Source organism: Coregonus lavaretus, assembly GCF_964263955.1.
Source record: "Coregonus lavaretus genome assembly, chromosome: 13".
Taxonomy (NCBI): domain Eukaryota; kingdom Metazoa; phylum Chordata; class Actinopteri; order Salmoniformes; family Salmonidae; genus Coregonus; species Coregonus lavaretus.
The window spans coordinates 38095222-38117881 of record NC_140000.1 but is presented as its reverse complement, the minus strand read 5'-3'; the positions used below and the strand labels follow the sequence as shown (position 1 = coordinate 38117881).

Genomic DNA, 22660 nt, shown 5'->3' with positions numbered 1-22660 from the left:
GGGGGTGGAAACATCATGCTTTGGGGCTGTTTTTCTGCAAAGGGACCAGGACGACTGATCCGTGTAAAGGAAAGAATGAATGGGGCCATGTATTGTGAGATTTTGATTGAAAACCTCCTTCCATCAGCAAGGGCATTGAAGATGAAACGTGGCTGGGTCTTTCAGCATGACAATGATCCCAAACACACCGCCCGGGCAACGAAGGAGTGGCTTCGTAAGAAGCATTTCAAGGTCCTGGAGTGGCCTAGCCAGTCTCCAGATCTCAACCCCATAGAAAATCTTTGGAGGGAGTTGAAAGTCCGTGTTGCCCAGCGACAGCCCCAAAACATCACTGCTCTAGAGGAGATCTGCATGGAGGAATGGGCCAAAATACCAGCAACAGTGTGTGAAAACCTTGTGAAGACTTACAGAAAACGTTTGACCTGTGTCATTGCCAACAAAGGGTATATAACAAAGTATTGAGAAACTTTTGTTGTTGACCAAATACTTATTTTCCACCATAATTTGCAAATAAATTCATAAAAAATCCTACTATGTGATTTTCTGGATTTTTTTTCCTCATTTTGTCTGTCATAGTTGACGTGTACCTATGATGAAAATTACAGGCCTCTCTCATCTTTTTAAGTGGGAGAACTTGCACAATTGGTGGCTGATTAAATACTTTTTTCCCCCACTGTATCTCATTTACATAAGTATTCACATGCCTGAGTCAATACTTTGTAGGACTTTGCCTGTGCTTAGATCCATTCCATAAATTTTTTATCCTGAAAGACTCCACAGTCCTTAACGATTACAAGCATACCCATAACATGATGCAGCCACCATGCTTGAAAATATGGAGAGTGGTATTCAGTAATGTGTTCTGTTGGATTTGCCCCAAACATAAGACTTTGTATTCAAGTCAAAATGTTAATTGCTTTGCCACATTTTTGCAGAATTACTTTAGTGCCTTATTGCAAACAGGATGCATGTTTTGGAATATTTATATTAAGTTAGTATTGTAGAGTAACTACAATGTTGTTGATCCATCCTCAGTTCTCTCCCATCACAGGCATTAAACTCTGTAACTGTTTTAAATTCACCATTGGCCTCATGGTGAAATCCCTGAGTGGTTTCCTTTCTCTCCGGCAACTGAGTTAGGGAGGATGCCTGTATCTTTGTAGTGACTGGGTGTATTTATACACCATCCAACGTGTAATGAATAACTTCACCATGTTTAAAGGAATGTTCAATGTCTGCTTTTTTTGCTACCAATAGGTGCCCTTCTTTGCGAGGCATTGTAAAACCTCCCTGGTCTTTGTGGTTGAATCTGTGTTTGACATTGACTGCTATACTGAGGGACCTTACAGATAATTGTATGTGTGGGGTACAGATATGACGTAGTCATTCAAAAATCATGTTAAACACTATTATTGCATAGAGTCCATGCAACTTATTATGTGACTTGTTAAGAACATTTTTACTCCTGAATTTATTTAGGCTTGCCATAACAAATAGGTTGAATACTTATTCACTAAAAACATTTAAGCTTTTCATATTTTATAAATTGTTAAACATTTCTAAAAACATAATTCCACTTTGACATTATGGGGTAGGCCAGTGACAAAAAAATCTCAATTTAATACATTTTAAATTCAGGCTGTAACACAACAAAATGTGGAAAAAGTAAAGGGGTGTGAATACTTTCTGAAGGCATATGGTTTATTAAAAGTGTGACACATAACAACAAATCCCCGGGGCAATAGGATTGTGATGATCTTGTAAAATGTATATCCTGTCATTATACCCTTGGGTAAGATAGGCATGTATCAGATTTGTCAAAATGACACATGGCATGTATCAGATTTAACAAGGCTAATAGAAGTGTATAAAAGTGACTATGATGTATGGTTATATGTAAACATCATTTAGCTGGGCTATGCAATGCGAGCATTGAGATTTATGTGCTGTTGTGTGTGTCGGAATGTTGAGTTGTTAAGATGACTTATGGACCTTTTATACGTACATCTTCACAGTATCTGAGTACTGTCAAACAGTGCCTTGTGAGCATAGCATAACCACAATAATGATTTTAATTTACGATATGGCAACTTTTCTTAAATCCTAATTGCTTTACACTGTATGTGGGTTAACGTTCCCCCTTGCTTCTACTACCAGAGCACAGTAACCACCAGGTTGACCTCGTAACAAGACAGGGGACAGGGTGCCCATCTATTCTACCTCCTCCCCCCTATCCTTCACTCCTCAGGCTCACGGTCGGTTCTAACCTCAGCCTGGGTGCCTCTGGGTAGCACAGGTCCCCTCCTGTGAGCGTGTGCGCTCTGTCTCCCTCTCTCCCTCTCCCTCTCCCTCTCCCTCTCTAAACATCCAACTGTGCGACGACAGGGGACCAAAGACGCTCAGGACAAACGCGCCTTTGTCCGCCACACACAAACCACATATTATTAGTTCCTGTAAGGTCAAAGTTGATCAAATGTTCTGCTTCGTTCTCATTAAACAGCTATTGCATTCTTTCATTTCCCACAATCAAATTAGGGGGGGTGGGGGGTGGGGGGTTGGCGTAATTAATATATCGAGTGAAAGCTTTTGAACAGTGGCTTGCAGATTTAGGCCACAAATGTACTTAATGTGCACTTTCAAAAGTTTGGAGGAGGATTTTACTCCAGGGAGATCCAAAAGGTCAATTGGAGGAGGAGGGAAGGCAGGGATGCGACCAGGATTAATTTTTTATTATCTCCAGTCCACGTTATAGGCCAGACAGGGCTGCTTTTAGTAACTATGATATAGGAGAATCAATGAAAGATGATTCACAACACGCAGTAAATATCACCCTGGTCGAAATGAAACCATTTTTGTGAGCTGTCAGCTTTTGTCCCTCAGTCACAGAGTAGATGATAAATCAAAACAATGGGAAAGCAGCGTGAGCTTCCCAGAATCAGACAGCCATGACAGGCCAGCTAATATTTCCCTCTCATTTCATCCAACCTGACATTTGGTGCAAAATGGACCAATTGTTTTCCATTCTCTTACCTCTATCGGATCGCTTTCTGCTCTGAGCGGAAGTTAGGATGGTCCGCAATCATTGTTTTCCTAATTGTTCCTTAAATAAGACAGACCAACAAGGGTTGGTTAAAACCTATTGATGATAAGGTTTAAAACCATTAATGATTGAATATAAGGTTTGAGGTTTAGGTATGGTCTAGGCAGCTATAAAGTGAAGGGTAATTGCATTAAATGTACAGTGGTTGTATTCAGCCTGACTATCAGTGTAACAATGTAAACACTGAACATATAGGCTATACAGTTGAAGTCGGAATTTACATACACTTAGGTTGGAGTCATTAAAACTCATTTTTCAACCACTCCACACATTACTGGTTCATCCTTGGGAGCAATTTCCAAACGCCTGAAGGTACCACGTTCATCTGTACAAACAATAGTACGCAAGTATAAACACCATGGGACCATGCAGCCATCATACCGCTCAGGAAGGAGACGCGTTCTGTCTCCTAGAGATTAACGTACTTTGGTGCGAAAAGTGCAAATCAATCCCAGAACAACAGCAAAGGACCTTGTGAAGATGCTGGAGGAAACAGGTACAAAAGTATCTATATCCACAGTAAAACGAGTCCTATATCGACATAACCTGAAAGACCGCTCAGAAAGGAAGAAGCCACTGCTCCAAAACCGCCATAAAAAAGGCAGACTACGGTTTGCAACTGCACATGGGGACAAAGGTCGTACTTTTTCGAGAAATGTCCTCTGGTCTGATGAAACAAAAATAGAACTGAAAAAGCGTGTGCGAGCAAGGAGGCCTACAAACCTGACTCAGTTACACCAGCTCTGTCAGGAGGAATGGGCCAAAATTCACCCAACTTATTGTGGGAAGCTTGTGGAAGGCTACCCGCAACATTTGACCCAAGTTAAACAATTTAAAGGCAATGCTACCAAATACTAATTGAGTGTATGTAAACTTCTGACCCACTGGGAATGTGATGAAAGAAATAAAAGCTGAAATAAATAATTCGCTCTACTATTATTCTGACATTTCACATTCTTAAAATAAAGTGGTGATCCTAACTGACCTAAGACAGGGAATTTTTACTAGGATTAAATGTCAGGAATTGTGAAAAACTGAGTTTAAATTTATTTGGCTAAGGTGTATGTAAACTTCCGACTTCAAATGTAGACTCTAAACATCGAGAAGATCACAAGAAAATCATATATTAACTGCCTATTTAGAAATGAATAGACAATGTTTTAAAACGTTGTTTCCATTGAACATGCCATACAAATAAAGGCATTTTAATTAATTATATAAAGAGTGTGTCACACCCTGGCTCTGGGGACTCTATATGTTGAGCCAGGGTGTGTAGATTCATTGTGTTTGTGTGCTGTGGTTGAGTGTCTAGTTGTTCTATTTCTATGTTGGCCAGAGTGGCTCCCAATCAGAGGCAACGAGTGTCAGCTGTTGCTGGTTGTCTCTGATTGGGAGCCATATTTAAACAGTCTGTGTTCCCACAGGTGTTGTGGGATCTTGTTTCCGTTTGGTTTGTTCCTTGTTGGTTGTGTTAAACCGTAGGACTGCACGTTTCGTTTTGTTGTTCATATTATCACTGAAGATAATAAAGTTTAAGTATGTTTGCAACTAACGCTGCGCATTGGTCTACTCCGTCTAACGATCGTGACAGAGTGCCATGGTCCTCCTTTCTTTTTGATGACCAATTTACACCTTTTACCAAAGAGCACCTTCTGTCTACCAAAATCGACTATTGTGTACCCGAGCAGCGCTTCCCTTCCTAGTTTCTTTCTTTTTTTCTACAATGTTTGTACCATGTTTGTGCTGCTAGCATGTTGTGCTGCTATTATGTTTGTGCTGCAAGCATGTTGTGCTGCTGCCATGTTGTGCTGCTAGCATGTTGTGCTGCTAGCATGATGTGTCGCTACCGTGTTGTTGTCATGTTGTGTTCCTAACATGCTGTGTTGTCATGTGTTGCTGCCATGCTGTGTTGTTGTCTTAGGTCTCTCTTTATGTAGTGTTGTTGTGTCTCTCTTGTCGTGTTTTGTCCTACATTTTTTTTTTTTATCCCTGCCCCGTCCCCGCAGGAGGCCTTTTGCCTCTTGGTAGGCCGTCATTGTAAATAAGATTTTGTTCTTAACTGACCTGCCTAGTTTAAGGTTAAATAAAAAATTAATGAATAAAAAAGACAGCATAAAATGCTTATGACAAAAAAAATTTGAGGTAATAATAAGATAATAAGAACACTCTGAGCATGGTAAAATATTAAATAAAGTAGAACAATAAGATGGTGGTTGTTACAATAAGACATAGTATTTGACTTTTTCCCCCTTCTGTAGTGGAACATTCAATCAATTTGTGAAAATAGATTTGGTCAATGGAAAGGCCATCAGTGAAAATATAATTGCGTTAGGTATACAGTACTACAATGATAGTATTCCATCTGCTTTTGACATGCATTATTTTCAGACTACTAATTTGCTATTGGAACATCTAGTTAAGAAAATATCCCATATATTATTCAGCAGTGGAGGCTGGTAGGAGGAGCTATAGGAGGATGGGCTCATTGTAATACCTGGAATGGAATTCATGGAACGGCATCAATGTGGTTGCATATGTTTGATCAGTTTGATACCGTACCATTATCCATTCCAGCCATTACAATGAACCCATCCTCCTATAGCTCCTCCCACCAGCCTCCTCTGTTATACAGGTATGTTTATTGGAAATGAAAAAAACTTCAGTACATTTGTTCCAGGAAATTGTAATCTATTCAAGGTATAGACATCTCTTTACTGAGTGCATATCTTCAATAGGACCTCAACGTTGCAGGAGTGACCGCTCTGTACTCCCCTTCACTGTCTGCCAAAACACAGATTAAAGTAGCCTGCAATACCCCTTCTCTTAACATCACCCAGAGGGTGACAATAAAGAGGATCCATTTAGTCCCAGAACAGTGGTCAACTCAGTGGTCAGCCAGGGTTAGGGATAAAGATGCCCTTCAAAACTGCAGACACAGACACAGCAGTTTACCCATAAGCCACTGCTCTGCGGCGCTGGGCAGCTTTGTGTCTTGAGGGTCAGGGAGGATGGAGGAGTCATGTGGCAGGAGATGGCCATTTGGTGATTCAGGAGGAAGTGAAGGGTTTGTGAGTACCATCAGGGAGGTTTACGATTCAGATTTTTCACACTATTACCTCCTGAAGTTGAAGCTGCTCATACTTGTGTAATCTTTTGTGTAATGACAAGAACAACTATGGCCATTTCATGGTAGCCTAGCGGGTAAGAGCATTGGGCCAGTAACTGAAAGGGCGCTGGTTCGAATCCCCGAGCTGACTAGGTGAAAAATCTGCAGATGTGCCCTTGAGCAAGGTACTAACCTTAACTGCTCCTGTAAGTCGCTCTGTATAAGAGCATCTGCTAAATGACTAAAATGTAAATGTACAATGTTCTGTGACAGGAGGGACATTGAGGGGACATTCTGAGCCCTCAAATTGTATTGTTGCATTCTGTAGCTGTAGTTGATCATGCTTCTCTAATCAGTAACACTTTATTTGGATAGTCCATCTGTAGATACTCTAAAGACTATCAGTAACATGTCAACTGCATGTCTGTTGACTTTAAACAAGAAAGTGTCTGTAGTTCATCTACAGGTGTTCAACAAACTATTTGTAGACTATCAGCAGCATTCTAACAGCATGTCTTTAGCCTTTCAGTAGCATCTCAACAGTATATCTCATCATTTTCAACAACCTAGTCAATAAAAACAAACACCTCAAAACCCCATTCAACCCATACATTTTACATTTACATTTTAGTCATTTAGCAGACGCTCTTATCCAGTGCGACTTACAGTAGTGAGTGCATACATTTTCATACGAACCCACAAGCTATGCTCTACCAACTGAGCTACAGTCTAATTAAGCATATTACTATGACCCAGGTCTCTCTTTCTGTCTGTCTGTCTGTCTGTGAAGAGAATAAATATGTTTATTCTATCAAGACATGAGGAGCGTGCATGGCAAGGTGGAGAGCACCTGATTGGTAGGGCTAAGCATGAATATTAATTGAAAATTGTGAAAATCTACTACATTCTCATTAACGTGAGATGAGGAAATGATGGTTTTTAGCTATTATGTGATCAATATTTGTCTGATTAATATTGGAAGGCAAAATATTGTGGTTGCGCAACATTGCGAAGTTGACCCATGGTTCATTTTCATAAATTATGAACCTATTGCATTAATTATTCAAATCGACACAAACATGAAATTATGCCTGATAGTACATTTGTTGAAAGTAACAAGCATTACAAACCAGAAACATTGAAATAAGACAGATATTGTGCACTTCTCGCCCGCTGTTACTTCCGTCTCAAAGCTGTGTTACTCCCGCCCTGCCGGCAGGTACAAAAGTAACGTTGTGGTAGTTCTGTTCTCTGTCTATTTAATTTAAACTCATTAACCCTAGAAATGAAATTAGAGTTGCTAATGGTAGAGGACATTTTTAAGTTGTTCGTCATAACATATGGTGTCTCTAGCTCTATCGATCTCTGAGTAATTAGGGGGAAAAAATATACGTGTAATTTTTGTCCCGGTTCCCTACTATAGCAGCTCATTACCCTAGTTCAGTACAGGACTATCACAGTGTCACGCCCTGGCCTTGAGAGGCCTGTTGTCTTTAGTTGGTTTGGTCAGGGCGTGAGTTTCTATGTTATATATTCTATGTTTATGATCTAGTTAGTCTATTTCTATGTTGCAGTGCTAGGTTGTGTTTTTAGGTTTGGCCGGGTGTGATTCCCAATCAGAGACAGTTGTCGCTCGTTGTCTCTGATTGGGGATCATACTTACGTAGCCCATTGCCTACTGTGTATTGTGGGATCTTGTTCCGTATTAGGCTTGTATGTGTATTAGCCGGAGGACTTCACGTTACGTTGTTTCTTGTTTTGTTGTATGTTTATTTAGTTAAATAAACATGTACGCTTTTCACGCTGCACCTTGGTCTGACCCGTCTCTCAACGTTCGTGACACACAGGGAGAACCTTACAGGCACCCCTCTCATTGACTCTGCTAGCGTCACATGAACATTGGCATACCTTCCAATTTTCCAATCTACCTTCTAATCTCTGTCATTTAAACAGGAGCAAAGAGATGGAAGCAGGGAAGGCGGAGGATAACCGTAGATGCCTCAGCTCTCAGGTGTCCCTTTAAAAGCCTCTTGTCATCCATGACAGGGAAGGACCGGGCTAATTGATTTAAGGGCGAAAATTGCATTACTCCATTTCGCTGTAATTGCATCTCCTGCGAAATGACTAAAGAAGAACTGTCTCATTCATCTCCCCTCGCCACCCTCCAAACCTATTAGAAGTGTATGAAATTGTTTGTAACGTTGCTGCTCCTCTTATTCCAAAGTCTCGATTTGTGTGAGTGTGTTTGTGTGCATGTATGTATGTGTGCATTTGTGTCTGTGTGTGTGTGTGTGTGTGTGTGTGTGTGTGTGTGTGTGTGTGTGTGTGTGTATGGTACTGTTAGTTAGCCACAGGGTCATTCAGTGTTTGATGATCTCTTTAGCCTACGGACGATTTAAACAGAAACTGAAAGATATGCGTTGGACAAACAGATTGCTACTAATTAGGTAATTATAGGTTTACTATCTAGAATTAAAAATCTATGCAATGTTATAAGGCATGTTCATACTGATTAGAGAAATGCAATGACATTCCTAATTCACTCATATCACAGTTTACAATATCTATTGCATGCTGTCAGGAGATGTTTTATGTTTTACAGTAGATATTGTGATTGGTAAGGACAAGCAAGTCTTCATTAAAACCAAATCAACAATATATTCATCTATACAGTACACATCTCTCTATTCCCCATATACCGTAGGCTACTGTACATGCATATTGTAAAGAAAGGTACGACATTATCATTTCTTTTTACAAATACAAGGTCAACATTTCCAGTACAGGCGCATACCACCCCTATACCAACATCAAGCTCAAGGTAACAGTTAGGCACACATATAACACTGACGTTAAAATGGCTGTAATATTTAATTTATACAGTGGGGAGAACAAGTATTTGATACACTGCCGATTTTGCAGGTTTTCCTACTTACAAAGCATGTAGAGGTCTGTCATTTTTATCATAGGTACACTTCAACTGTGAGAGACGGAATCTAAATCAACAATCCAGAAAATCACATTGTATGATTTATAAGTAATTAATTTTCATTTTATTGCATGACATAAGTATTTGATACATCAGAAAAGCATAACTTAATATTTGGTACAGAAACCTTTGTTTGCAATTACAGAGATCATACGTTTCCTGTAGGTCTTGACCAGGTTTGCACACACTGCAGCAGGGATTTTGGCCCACTCCTCCATACAGACCTTCTCCAGATCCTTCAGGTTTCGGGATGTCGCTGGGCAATACAGACTTTCTGCTCCCTCCAAAGATGTTCTATTGGGTTCAGGTCTTGAGACTGGCTAGGCCACTTCAGGACCTTGAGATGCTTCTTACGGAGCCACTCCTTAGTTGCCCTGGCTGTGTGTTTCGGGTCGTTGTCAAGCTGGAAGACCCAGCCACGACCCATCTTCAATGCTCTTACTGAGGGAAGGAGGTTGTTGGCCAAGATCTCGCGATACATGGCCCCATCCATCCTCCCCTCAATACGGTGCAGTCATCCTGTCCCCTTTGCAGAAAAGCATCCCCAAAGAATGATGTTTCCACCTCCATGCTTCACGGTTGGGATGGTGTTCTTGGGGTTGTACTCATCCTTCTTCTTCCTCCAAACACGGCGAGTGGAGTTTAGACCAAAAAGCTCTATTTTTGTCTCATCAGACCACATGACCTTCTCCCATTCCTCCTCTGGATCATCCAGATGGTCATTGGCAAACTTCAGACGGGCCTGGACATGCGCTGGCTTGAGCAGGGGGACCTTGCGTGCGCTGCAGGGTTTTAATCCATGACAGCGTAGTGTGTTACTAATGGTTTTCTTTGAGACTGTGGTCCCAGCTCTCTTCAGGTCATTGACCAGGTCCTGCCGTGTAGTTCTGGGCTGATCCCTCACCTTCCTCATGATCATTGATGCCTCACGAGGTGAGATCTTGCATGGAGCCCCAGACCGAGGGTGATTGACCGTCATCTTGAACTTCTTCCATTTTCTAATAATTGCGCCAACAGTTGTTGCCTTCTCACCAAGCTGCTTGCCTATTGTCCTGTAGCCCATCCCAGCCTTGTGCAGGTCTACAATTTTATCCCTGATGTCCTTACACAGCTCTCTGGTCTTGGCCATTGTGGAGAGGTTGGAGTCTGTCTGTTTGACTTTTATACAGGTAACGAGTTCAAACAGGTGCAGTTAATACAGGTAATGAGTGGAGAACAGGAGGGCTTCTTAAAGAAAAACTAACAGGTCTGTGAGAGCCGGAATTCTTACTGGTTGGTAGGTGATCAAATACTTGTGTCATGCAATAAAATGCAAATTAATTACTTAAAAATCATACAATGTGATTTTCTGGATTTTTGTTTTAGATTCCATCTCTCACAGTTGAACTGTACCTATGATAAAAATTACAGACCTCTACATGCTTCATAAGTAGGAAAACCTGCAAAATCGGCAGTGTATCAAATACTTGTTCTCCCCACTGTATATGAATCATTAAAGTGAGGTGCAGCGGCTATTATGCATTCCTTTTCTAGCAGGATAAAACAGCCTTAGATGTGGGAGCAGGACTTTGAAGTCTTGTCTCAGAAGCAGGCCAACTCTTACAGGAAGTGCCTTGCTCATGTTTTAAATATACCTGCTGTGGTGTGTGGGACTAACAAAGGTGAGCATTCTGGATGGGCCCCAAGATGAATGGAATTTCAGCAGTGGGGAAAATAGACGTAAACATAAGAGGTCATACAAAGATACAGGCGTGCGCGCACGCGCGCACACACAAACACAACACACACACACACACACACACACACACACACACACACACACACACACACACACACACACACACACACACACACACACACACACAGAGCTGAACAAGCACTTGTCTGAGAACTCCAACTTCCTTCCCAGTTGAGAACTTCCTGTCCACTAAATGTGTCCACTAAACACAGAACAAAATTCTACTAAAACATTGGCTAAAGTGTCATATGAATTTGACTGCTCATTTGCTCAGATAATTCAAACTGTCAGTCAACACGACAGCTCCACTAAGGGCAGTAGCCTAATGGTATCAGCTTAAGGATTTCCCACAATAATAAAATCATGAACCAGTCAGGCCCAGAGATGTGTGTTTACTAGGTCACAATCAAGCCTCCCACCCAAAAAATAATAATCACAACAATATGCATCTTTACGACACTGCGAGACATGGCTTTAATTGAGCATTTAAGTGTCAAGTTAAACGTGCACTCCAAAGAACGTGCTTGCTATCTGCTTTTGAAATGTAATCATTGTAATGCTATTCAACCCTTATTGAATTCACTGTACTTAAATTCAGCTCTGATACGTTTACTTAACTGTGTCTAAAGTTATTAGGGTGTTCAATCATCAAGTATTGATAAGACTGACATTGACTGAAGTAGTGAGAATTAAGCAATAGTGACAGACAATACAATGTTTTTGCAGAATATTTGGCAGAGAAAGCGTTAAAAAAATACTATCAGTCTCATTCCTCCAATGCTTCTGCTGAAATGTGGTTCCCTAATGGAAGAATCCATTTCCCAGACTAGGTGTTTGTTGGCTTGGACATTTCGCTGATTGTTTTGACATTATCTGATGCTACAGGGTCAAGAGGTTGAGTCACACAAGCTTCCACTTTGCTGTTCTCAGTATTTCTGGGACAGATAGGTTCAGGTAAACACAATGCCTTCTGAATGACCTGCCAAGGGCTTCCATAGTAAACTCTCTCAGGCTGTGTCCGTGGGTTAGAACAGTGACCTGTCCTCTGTCTGTGTGTGTGTGTGTCTTGGAGGCCCAGTGAGACCTGTGTGTTTGTGTGTGTGTGTGTCTGTGTGTGTAGTAAAGTGACTGCTGGGGAAGTGAGTGTCAGTGAGATAACCTAGGGGGAATGTGCTAATCAGAGCTGAAAGGGTTTAAGGCAGGAAAGTGTGGCAAGTCGGAGGCAGGAACACAGAACTATCCCCCCCTGCCTGTTTCAGACCAACTGCCATCTGTATTTCTGCCACCGTCAGGCCTTTTCCTAACCAATGTTAGGGTTTGCAATGAGTGCTTGGCTCAAGCACGCCACCACACACTTAAAGGAAGCAGACCTGCTCTCCAAAAAGCTGTTGTGTCATACCTTCCTTTCCTTTCCTGGAACGACATACGTTAGTTTCAGCAAAGCTCAGGAAGCGCACATGGCAGCTCCTCTCTTCTTCTCCTTTTTCTGTTTCTGAGATCCTGACAGGCAGACAGTACGGTAGAGCTTCTTCTTCTGTTGCCTGAGTCGTCTCTGTAGGGGGTGGCCATCACTCTCGGAGCCATGAGTCGATCCTGTGTGGTCAAAGTGATTACTCTGACGGAGATCCAGATACTGCCGGTAGGTGACATCAGAAGGCAAAGGAGAGGGGGAAAGAGGGGGATAAATAGGGGAAGAGAGAGAGGTAGAAAAAGGGGGGAGAGGGTCTCTGCAGTCTCACCCAGGATACTATATGTATATGGAGGTACTCTCAGATCTTGTGCTTGGATACAAGTGAAAGTGCATCGTTTGGTTGATGGGGTGTGCATGTATGGTGGGGTACTGTAATGGCATTTTCTGTGTGACCTATATAATACTCAATTACTACTTACACACATACACACACACACAGTTCCAAAGAGCATGATCTTAAAGACTGACATTCCAAAAAGGGCAATTCTACTCAGTGTGGAATTATCTCTCCCTCTATACAATCTCAGATGTGTGGTCACAGCTATTAACTGGGTAGCTGGCTCAGCATATCCACAGGAACCATGTCTGAGAACATATCTGTCGTGTTCCATATTGGTCTGTATCTATTTCTGTATTCACACCACAGAAAGAGCATTACATACAGCATTACTGTAGTAGTATTACTTCACAATACTTCATGCTTTTTAAGTAGGTCATTATAACACTAAAGGTTGGGATTCATAGTAGAAATGAATCCAACAGTTGTGAGGTTGTAAGGTTATGTCCAGAATTGCCAAAGCTTGTCCAAGTGAAATAATAACCCAGTGTTTCATAATCCCTATCTTTCTGAAGTGAAACAAGAACTTGGGTAAGATTGAAACTGAGTTAAACAACAGCTGGCCATCTAGAATAGTGAATAGTAGCTACCTGGGAGTGAGCTCTGTGACATACAAGGGCGTCATCAAAGACCATAGATCACTGTGCTGCGGCATGGCTTCACTGTCTGACTTCAAGGAGAAAGTACATACGGAGGTAAATCAGTGCAACTTTGTCACAGTTTTAAAGTAGATTTGAGTATGGATATTATGTCTAGTTTGTAGAGTACTTTTATATGTTAAAAACATCAATTAACTTAATTTGACATTTGAAAGCGGATATTAGGTCTTACTTGATGTTGTTAGAATGTGAATGGTTTTACCAAGTTTCGTCTTGAAAATGACTTTATCCCAACATTTTATGACCATCTTGGTCATAAAAGGTCATTTAATGGGATTCCTGAAGCGGTCCATACATTTCTAGTATTTTCTTGTTGACTTTGACGTACTGCGCATCCCATTTACCTCTCATTTAACATAACCGACAGAAAATGTCAAACATAATGCACTTTCTTTATCAGTGCCATCACAGCTATGTTGTGTGAAATAATGTGGTATGTTATACATCAGAGTAAGAGACAGACAGTAAGAGTCAGTCCCAGAGTGATCCATGGATCAGATCAGTGAATTGTCTCGCTCTTCTCTGCCTGTGAGACATTCCTTGTTTTAGTGGCTTAAGCAGTGAAAACAAGGTTATGAAGAGGACACAGCTGCCGTCCTAATAGGAATCAAAGCTCTCATGGATGTTCTCCCCACCAGCAATTAGAAAAACTAACGAAACAAAAACAAATTTATGCTCTGATTCAATCATAAGCCAACTACATTGGGAGTACAAAATATGTCTGCCTCAGGCCTACATCTACAGTGCCAGTGTCTGTTAGAAGATATATGCTAGTGGAATGATACGGACAGCATTCAACTACGTATCTTTTACAGTAGGACAGAATAATGGAATGGGTCGAGTGCACAAACAAACATGACTTTGGGTCATTTTGACATAAGAGAAAATAATTATAAGCAATATCCAGATCAGAGATCAGAGCCATATATTTAGAGAGTTGGGCCAATGCGGTTTCTTCTCAAGTGATAATGCCCGAGAAGCTGGTGTTTGGAGGATATACTGGCATGGGTGTTGTTAGGCCCAAAACGAAGTCGAGGCAAACCGTGCCAATATATCCTCCAAACATCGGCTTCGAGGGCATTATCACTTTTATACAATTTCATCCTTCCACGAGATATAGTCCCGATACAAATCTAAGCTTGCTACCCAAGCCGGCTGGTTGTTCGTTCTATCGCGACCCAGTCGTTAAGTCTTTTTGTTCTGTATCTATGGACGCGACCCAGTCGTTCTTTCTAAATATTCCATTGCCATACTGGCTGGCAACGTTCTTGTCCCTTGCTTGCTAGCTAACCAACTACGGCTAACTTAGTCACGTCAAGCAGTGCAGCCAGAATAACAGCAAAGTAGCTGCATTTGTGTTTGTTTAAGCTATTTTCTAGTGACATTTATTTGGATACAATGAGTTATGATGCGCGATTTCACCTGGCATAGAAAATGTGCTCTCTCGTCAGGACCCTTTTGTTCAGAGGAGCTAGCCAACAACACAGCTAACACAATCACTTCAAACTGAAGCTGGAAAGACTGCAAACTAGTTGCATTTCGTTTCGTTAGACCGTTTCGTTACATTTCTTTGTATATATCCATAAAAATAATGCCAGCTGATTCATGATTTCGACTGGCTGAGAAAAGCTGTCTGCCTGTCTGTCTCGTCCTGACTCCCGACACGTTCATTACTATGGGACAGCTGGAGATCAAATTTCAATATTGAAACAATGTTGCAAATGTCGGCGAGACAGACAGCAAGGTTTATACAAATCTCCGCTGTTGAAAATCAAATGCTAGTCTTAAAGAAATGGGAGATAATGTCTAGATGCTTTTTATAGTGGAGATCAAGTTTATAAATTGCCTGGCTGGGCTGATGAGACAGTGGATTGCGCAGTGAGATGGAACAGAGTAAATAGGCATTTCAATGTCATAGCTTTAGCCAGTGGTAACTTCTCGAAGAGACCGGCTGGAATGCGATTTTAACCAATCAGCATCCAGGATTAGACCCACCTGTTGTATAAATGATGATGCATTTACTTGACACTTCAACATTCTATGGCAGCCATGTTAGCTCCCCATTAACATTACATGGGGAATATTTAAACAATGTTATGTAAATGAATGTCTAGAATTAGAACAATATTCACAATTCTAACTCTTTAAATATTTGGCTCTGATCACGACAATCCACTGAATGACAGAAGGGACGTCACAATCAGTTCCAACAAGTGGAATAGAATAAACACAAACTCTTCCATTTTCAAGAGTGTGAAAGTAATTTACAAACATCTACATCGCCGATTCTCCAGTCAGATATCTTATTCTGTGCCTAGTGAATTGCAGTGTGTCATGTCTTCATGCACAGTCCTGTCATTGTCGTGCCGCGCATTAGTGACAGAAGATACATTACTTGGTGGAATCTATTAGAGGTCCCATAACAGCTTAATCGGCGTGTCTCCTGCTGCATGTACAGTAGAGAGAAGGACATTAATCCAAGGACAACTGCTATCTATCTCTTCAGACAACAAGCTGAGTGTAGTACGCTGGCAGTCTTTCCATCCGCTGTGAAAAATGTTGATTGAGTAACAAATGGCATCTTGTTTAGCCTTTAGCTGCCAGCGCTGAGACTTGGTCTCGCTCTTCATTGGTGACAAGTTCAGTATTGTCGTGCGTGAGTCCATTGTGAGCAGGGCCAGTCTTCTATGTGAGCTATGTGGACGATAGACAACAGCACTGGTTTTGACCAAAAATGCTGATTCTATACTATCGTTATGTGTAAAGTGTGCATCTGTGTCTGTGGCAATCAGGTGCTTCTGGTACTTTTGTTTTAGTTATTTTTTTAACAACCTCAAGATGTTGTTACTAGTATTGGAGTAAAGGGGAGCAAGTGGTTACAGATGACTGCTGTGGTCTAGAGCTAAACAAAGTAATTCTGAACGTCCCTGTATGATGACAAGGATTACAACTTTACAACTGTTGTACAGACCTGAGTTGCTTCTTCTCTGTATTGATTAAACGAGGAATGATTAAGAAAGCCAGAAGCTACTGCTAAAAGGAGACAAACGTTTACTGTCAGGAGTTCAACCTGCATGGCAAATGGTTTACGGTAAAGACATGAAATTCTCATGTGAATTCACGGATAGTAGAAAATAATACCCTAACCCAATGCATCCAGTTAACCTAATAATCAATCAAACAATTCTTCCCGAAATACTTAAACAACCGTAAACCAATTACGAAAACGACTACAATGATTCCCTTCATAGCCCTAGACAACAGAGTAAAATATTTTTAGACAAGAGGATAAAAACAGAGTCACCATAGCTACAGTACTAACATTTGCACCCAGAATAGTCCATCTCGGGTTATTCTTCGAGTAATTGACATTAAACAATGAACGGCCAAAGGAGGGGTCATGGTAGAAATGGCCGTCCAAAGTTATTTAAAAAAGAAGAACAAGAAAGAACCAATTGTACTAGAATCAACTACTAGACCCCCCAAAGGAGATCGTTGAGAGTCCGGACCAGGGGTTGATCGTGATTGGCCGATAACTCCCAAACAGAAACAGGGCGGTCCCGTTAAATTAGTCAAGATATAGGCAAAAGCCATAGGCAGATATCCTGTTGGGATCAAACCTGGGGGTAATCTGATGAGTCTCTGTTTGAAGTGATTATCACGCAGGGAAACTAAGGGATAGCCCGGCTTCTCGCCTAATTAGCAAATTTTGTGCAAAGCCTTGAGAAGTTTATAAAGACACTCCTCAACATATCAACTCACCAGGATAGCTACCGGATAGCAGCCGCTTAACCACAATCCTACTGCTTCTTTGAGCTGCACTACAACTAGCAGACCAGACCAGACCTGAAGACAGTTGTTCTCTCTCTGACTGATGAGAATGCCACACTTAAGTGACTGTAGTTACTACAAGATGCGAGATGGAGCCAGAGTTTCCAATGTAAGGATTCATGTTTACATAGCAACAGTATACATACTCCAATGAAGTCAACTTGGAGACATAATTGGTTTAGTAAGTTGGTTGTAGTTGTATGGTGTGTGTATACATTTAGGGCATAGACATTTGAAGGATACGATACTACGTTGGGACATCTGCTAATGCTTTACTTACTGTTACAACTTTTTACACTTGGGGTATATCATCTTCTTACTGCCTGTCTAAAGTTTGATTGGTCCGTGATTTGCTTGAGAAGTCAAGAGGATATGTCTTGTATTCAGGGGTAAAACTTGATTTAGAACAATTTGACGAAACAGCTTCAACATGACTCATGACTTGCTACACTATCAGTGCTCTCTCTGAGACTGCACTGAGCAGTGACTTTTATTTTGTATGTCTAAACTCTGAGACTGCATAGTAACCGTTGCCTGTTGTGTTACCCAATAACTGATCTTAGGTATGTATGGAACAGGTCCAGAGCCACCTGGAGGGCTCCAAGTTCCACCTGCACCAGGCCCAGAGTCAACAGGTCAAGCAGTACCTGACGCTGGGTTCCAAGCTGGCCGGGGGACAGGGGAGCCACCCTCACCCCACTGGGCAGGGAGGGCAGCTCCTGGGCACCGTTCCAGTGATGAGGAACGGCCACATGGCCCCCCTCAGCGATGGCAGCACCCCCAGCAGCCCCGTTACACTGCTGACCCTGGCATCCAACCACGACAGCGAGGTGAGTGAGCGTTTTGATTGATCTTTTCAACAACAGTATGTGTTCATCTAGGTACCTTTGATATTTAGTGTTGGGATTCAATCAATCCCGCTCTTCGTTTGTTTAGCTCAATGTCTTTGTTTAGTAGGTCCTTACAGTGCCAAAAATAGTTATGTGATTTAATAACACAATGCAGGTTTGATTACAGAGTCCTACATCTCTTTTACACGAGATACCTGCTGTGTAAACAACTCAGGTATCTCTAGTGACCCGGCCATTCTCTCTGAAATGCTCATCAATAACTTTAGAGATTCTCTGTTAAGGAGGAAACTAGTTTGATAACAAACATTTTGTTCCTACCATGGCTGATCTCTTCCAGCAAGAAAAAATTTATGTTATTGGATTAGGATCCTAACTGTCTCTCCCTCCGAATGATAGGTTTATAGAAAAATAAATGTTACATTGAATTACAATGAGAGCATTTTCTCACCTAGCATTATTATTACCTGTTGAATTGAACTGAGGCTGATACCATGACTTTTTTCTTTTAGTTTCCAATGGATGAAGTTATTGATGACTTGATTAGCCTGGAGTCCGGGTTCAATGATGGGGGCTTGGATTGTATGGAGCCCAGCATCATAATGCAAAACAATGTAAGTATGAATAATCATATTAACTAATATATCAATCTCAAATATCAAGGGAAAAACACTATTATTTAAATTGTAAAACTAAGTGTTAAAACAGAAGAAATGCAACCATGCTATCGATATGCAGGTGTTTCTGTCTATTGATTCTTGCTGACATGATCCTTGATCTTCTTGACACTCATGAAGAGCAGATATTGGGTAGTTAAGTTCAGCTTTAAAGTTAAGTTGCTTAACTAACTTCTTTAAAGGACTTAAAAGGGAGATGTGAGAACTACTTCCTCTGCCAGACATTAACTTTCAGGCTTGACTTGCTTGGGAAAAAAGGAGCTGACTTTGTGTGAGGTCAGATTAAGTCCACCGATGAGTCAAAGTTCATTTCACCAAGGTTGAGCCTTAAAGCATTTCTCACATTTCTCAAGCTGCCGAACAATACAGATTAATCCGCAAGTGATGTCATTACACGTAACTACACGGTAATTGATGACAGTGTGAGAATAATGTGTTAATTAGTATAAACACTAAGTCTGTGATTCTTCTTTTTTGCTGAAAACCCTACATGGTCACTGGTCACTACCAGGGAGTTTGGGAATGGTAGTCAGGAAGTCAGAGGGAGAAAGGCGAGACTAAGCTAGATATCTGCTACGACAAAAAAAGATATTATTCAGACTAGGCATTCCATTAGAAAGAAAATGCATGGATGGCAGTAGAGACAAGTGCTCCCAGTGCGAATTATGTCGGGAGTGGAATTCTAAAACTTTGAGCTGATGCTCGGACAAAGACTCATTTGAGTAGCGGTTATAGCCACACCTGAACCCACCACAGGGGTATGTGGTACTAAAAGAGAATGTGTCGCCACAGCATTTCAAGAGAGAGGTATTGAGGAGAGGCCAACTAAAAAAGATAGAGAGAGAAATCGACAGAGAGAGCGAGGGAAGCAGGCAGGCATGTACACAAACATAGAAACAGAGAGAAAGATAGGGTGACACAGAAAAGCGGAGGGGTGTGTGTGTATGAAAGACACAGGAGGGGGGTGTAGAGAGTGAAGATGAGAGCGACAGGAAAAAAAGGGAGAGGAGGAGAGATTTAGAGTGAGGCAGTGAGGCATTGGATTGGGTTAGTGCCTACACTCCCGATGGGCTTGTTCCGAAATGATAGCGCGCTTAAATGGATCAATTCATTCTAATTAGTCATACAGTACGATGCATCACGTCGTTTTGTCATGTCAACATATCCCAGGAACACAGATGGGAACGGATTGAAGTGATTACGATGTGAGCAGTCGTGGGACTGTTGCAATCTTTCATTTTGATAAGTACCCCCCCCCCAGCACCCCCTCTGTTAGAGATAATGAGAGAGAGAAAGCTACAGGCAAAGCAAACCAACTGCAAATATTGAAATGTCTGCAGTTCCTTCTTTTTCTCCCACTCCTTCCTTCCTTCCTCCCAGAACTTGACCTATATTCTTATCCCTTTCTGTACTACTCTAGGAACTGACTTTCACACATATACAGTGACAAATTGTCTTTACACAGCTTGTGGCATCTATGCCGGCTGTTGTAGGATTCCCAGAAACACACATCTCCCTAAGATTAGACATGCATACAGTGTGTGTCAGAAGCCCATATCTCCCTCTGCATTCCAACAGAGTCACTAAAAGAGACTGTAGTTATCCTGCTTGATCGGAAAATATATGCCTATTTCCTCACAGTAGACAAGCGGCGTAGAAAAACAGTTTGGCTCTGTTTGGGCGGGTTATGACCCGGCTTTCATCCAGTGGGGTGCTATTTTGAACACACAGACGCCTCTGTGTTCTGGGGCCCTTCCAAGATGAGTAGCCATAGTGGCCCCTGATAATGGTACTATTAGGCTAGGAGACAGGGGCACAGAGCGAGGCCGTACCCCCAGAGAAGGACCTGAGAGGGCCTTAGGGGACCCAGACAGGGCTGTGGTCAGGCAGGGCCCCTGGTGGGGAGACATGGAGGCCCCTAGCCTCTCCTGCTGGGTCACACAAAGCAATGCCCTGAGGGCTGAGAAGTGACAGGACTGCCAACAGTGCTATGATTGCCCTCACACCCAACCTCATCTGAAACCTTACAGATTCCTGCTACCCTTTCAATCTGCTTCCAAAAGTTTCAATGACTCAGTGAACTTGAGATCCCTGAGTCTGAATGATGTGTTGGTTGGTCTGAATGAAATGTTATCTCTCTGTGTCTGTGTGTCTCAACCATTGGTGTTCAACCATTCCCTGACATCTCCCTCCTCTCCTTCTCTCCTCTCCAGGTGCTTAGCAGCAGCATGCTGGACATCTATGGGGGTGAACCAGGTATGACTACAGCCCCTCATGGCCGAATGAAACCCACCTCACGCCCCACTAAGCTCAGTACTGTAAAAAGGGAAGTCACAGGTACGAACACACATCATAGCGCTGAAGATGATCAAAATAATCAATGCATGATCACATCGAAATATTTCAAGAGGACAGAAGTGTGAAACTCAACCACATACTGTAGAATAAAAATACAACACTCTAGGTAACACATTCCTGATAAGACTAAATCATGTCAGTTACTGGCATCTCATTATTTTTATGAATGAATAAGTTTTGCATTTTTTAAGGTGCCCGACAACAGGAAATGAGAAAGAGTAATCCATTTAGTCATTTTTCTTCTTTGCCTGACTAAAATGAAGACAAAATGCTATGTAGGCAGCCTGTCCTAAATGTCCTTTCACAAGTCATAAATCTGGTGACAGGATTAACCAAAACCGAGCCTTCCAGTCTAATAAGGTGTTTCACAGTCTATTACTGACCAATGGGAGACTGCAGTAGAGGTCTAGAGGTCTATAGATTAGCAAGCCCTCTTCTTTAGCTCTGATGTGTACAGCATTAATCCTATACAAACTATTCAATTTATAACTAAATAAACTCATCAATATCTGTATCCTTAGATTATGTTTGTCTGCTCTCAGCTGATTGCCACAGTGTATTCTATACAGCATCTATCACTTTGTATAATGGAGGACATGTGCAGATTCAACATGGATTTGTTTGGATAAGTTAAGGATAGCTTCTATTGGGTGCATTTGTAGCAGCACGAGTTGACTGTCTAGCTGCATCAAGTCCAATGAAGAAGGAAGCTTAAGGAAAACAAGACAAATGTGTTTACATGTAGTAAATAGATTTTTCCCTTAAATGTGTAGTGTTTGGGTTACAGTTGTATCACTCACACACCTAATTATCAATGGCCTCTGTTCATAGTCTATCGAAGCATTATGTATTATTTAGTGACCTAGTGCCCAACACAAAGGACCTCTGAGAAATATTTTATGAATGTCATGCATCAAGTAAAGCTAATTGATTTAGGAAATAGAAAAGATGCCTGAAGAACTCTTCACAAATAAGTGAATTACTATATTTTTCATGTAAGTGTGCGGTCGGACAACGGGCAGTTACACAGAGTTCTAAATTACTTTATTGAATCAACAGAGACGAATTGAGAAATCCAATCACAGGTTCTAATTATATCATTTGGGAGAAATGTGAATGTGAATATAAATGCTATAGCATGCCTTTCCCCTCATGGGTAGATCAGCAAATTTGTTAAGCGGACTTAATTGCCATGCTGAGTGCCTTAAAAAGAGACACAGATGTTTCACAATGAACCAAAGAGAAGAGACGCTACTATGTATGCGGGCTGGGAGCGAGCGGGATAAATTCGAGCCCTTTCACTGTGTGTGTGTGTTGAAGGTTCAGGCTCTGTGTCTGTGGAAATATCCAGGCCAGAACTGTGTATCGACTGACTGGAGCTTCTTTGATGGTCTGTGTGCATTTCTAATCAGGCTGTGTTCTTCTTTGTGTTTCCCAGAACATGAAACGAGAGTGATGGCCAAAGAACGACAGAAGAAAGACAATCACAACTTGAGTAAGAGCCACCCTAACCAATACAGAGTACCTTCAGAAATGTTGTGTGGGG

At 41.5% G+C, this 22660-nt stretch overlaps 1 protein-coding gene across 1 annotated transcript in view; it reads left to right on the top strand.

Moving 5' to 3' along the window:
* Positions 1-12515: 12515 nt before the first annotated feature.
* The window catches only part of tfec (transcription factor EC), a gene marked incomplete at both ends in the record, with an annotated part of 12501 nt that continues 2356 nt past the window's right edge, over positions 12516-22660 (top strand). The window contains 5 exons of the mRNA XM_084174526.1: positions 12516-12572; positions 17810-18061; positions 18592-18693; positions 20970-21093; positions 22553-22609. Of these exons, the coding sequence (XP_084030652.1) occupies positions 12516-12572; positions 17810-18061; positions 18592-18693; positions 20970-21093; positions 22553-22609 (592 nt within the window). The remainder of the gene's footprint in view (positions 12573-17809; positions 18062-18591; positions 18694-20969; positions 21094-22552; positions 22610-22660) is intronic.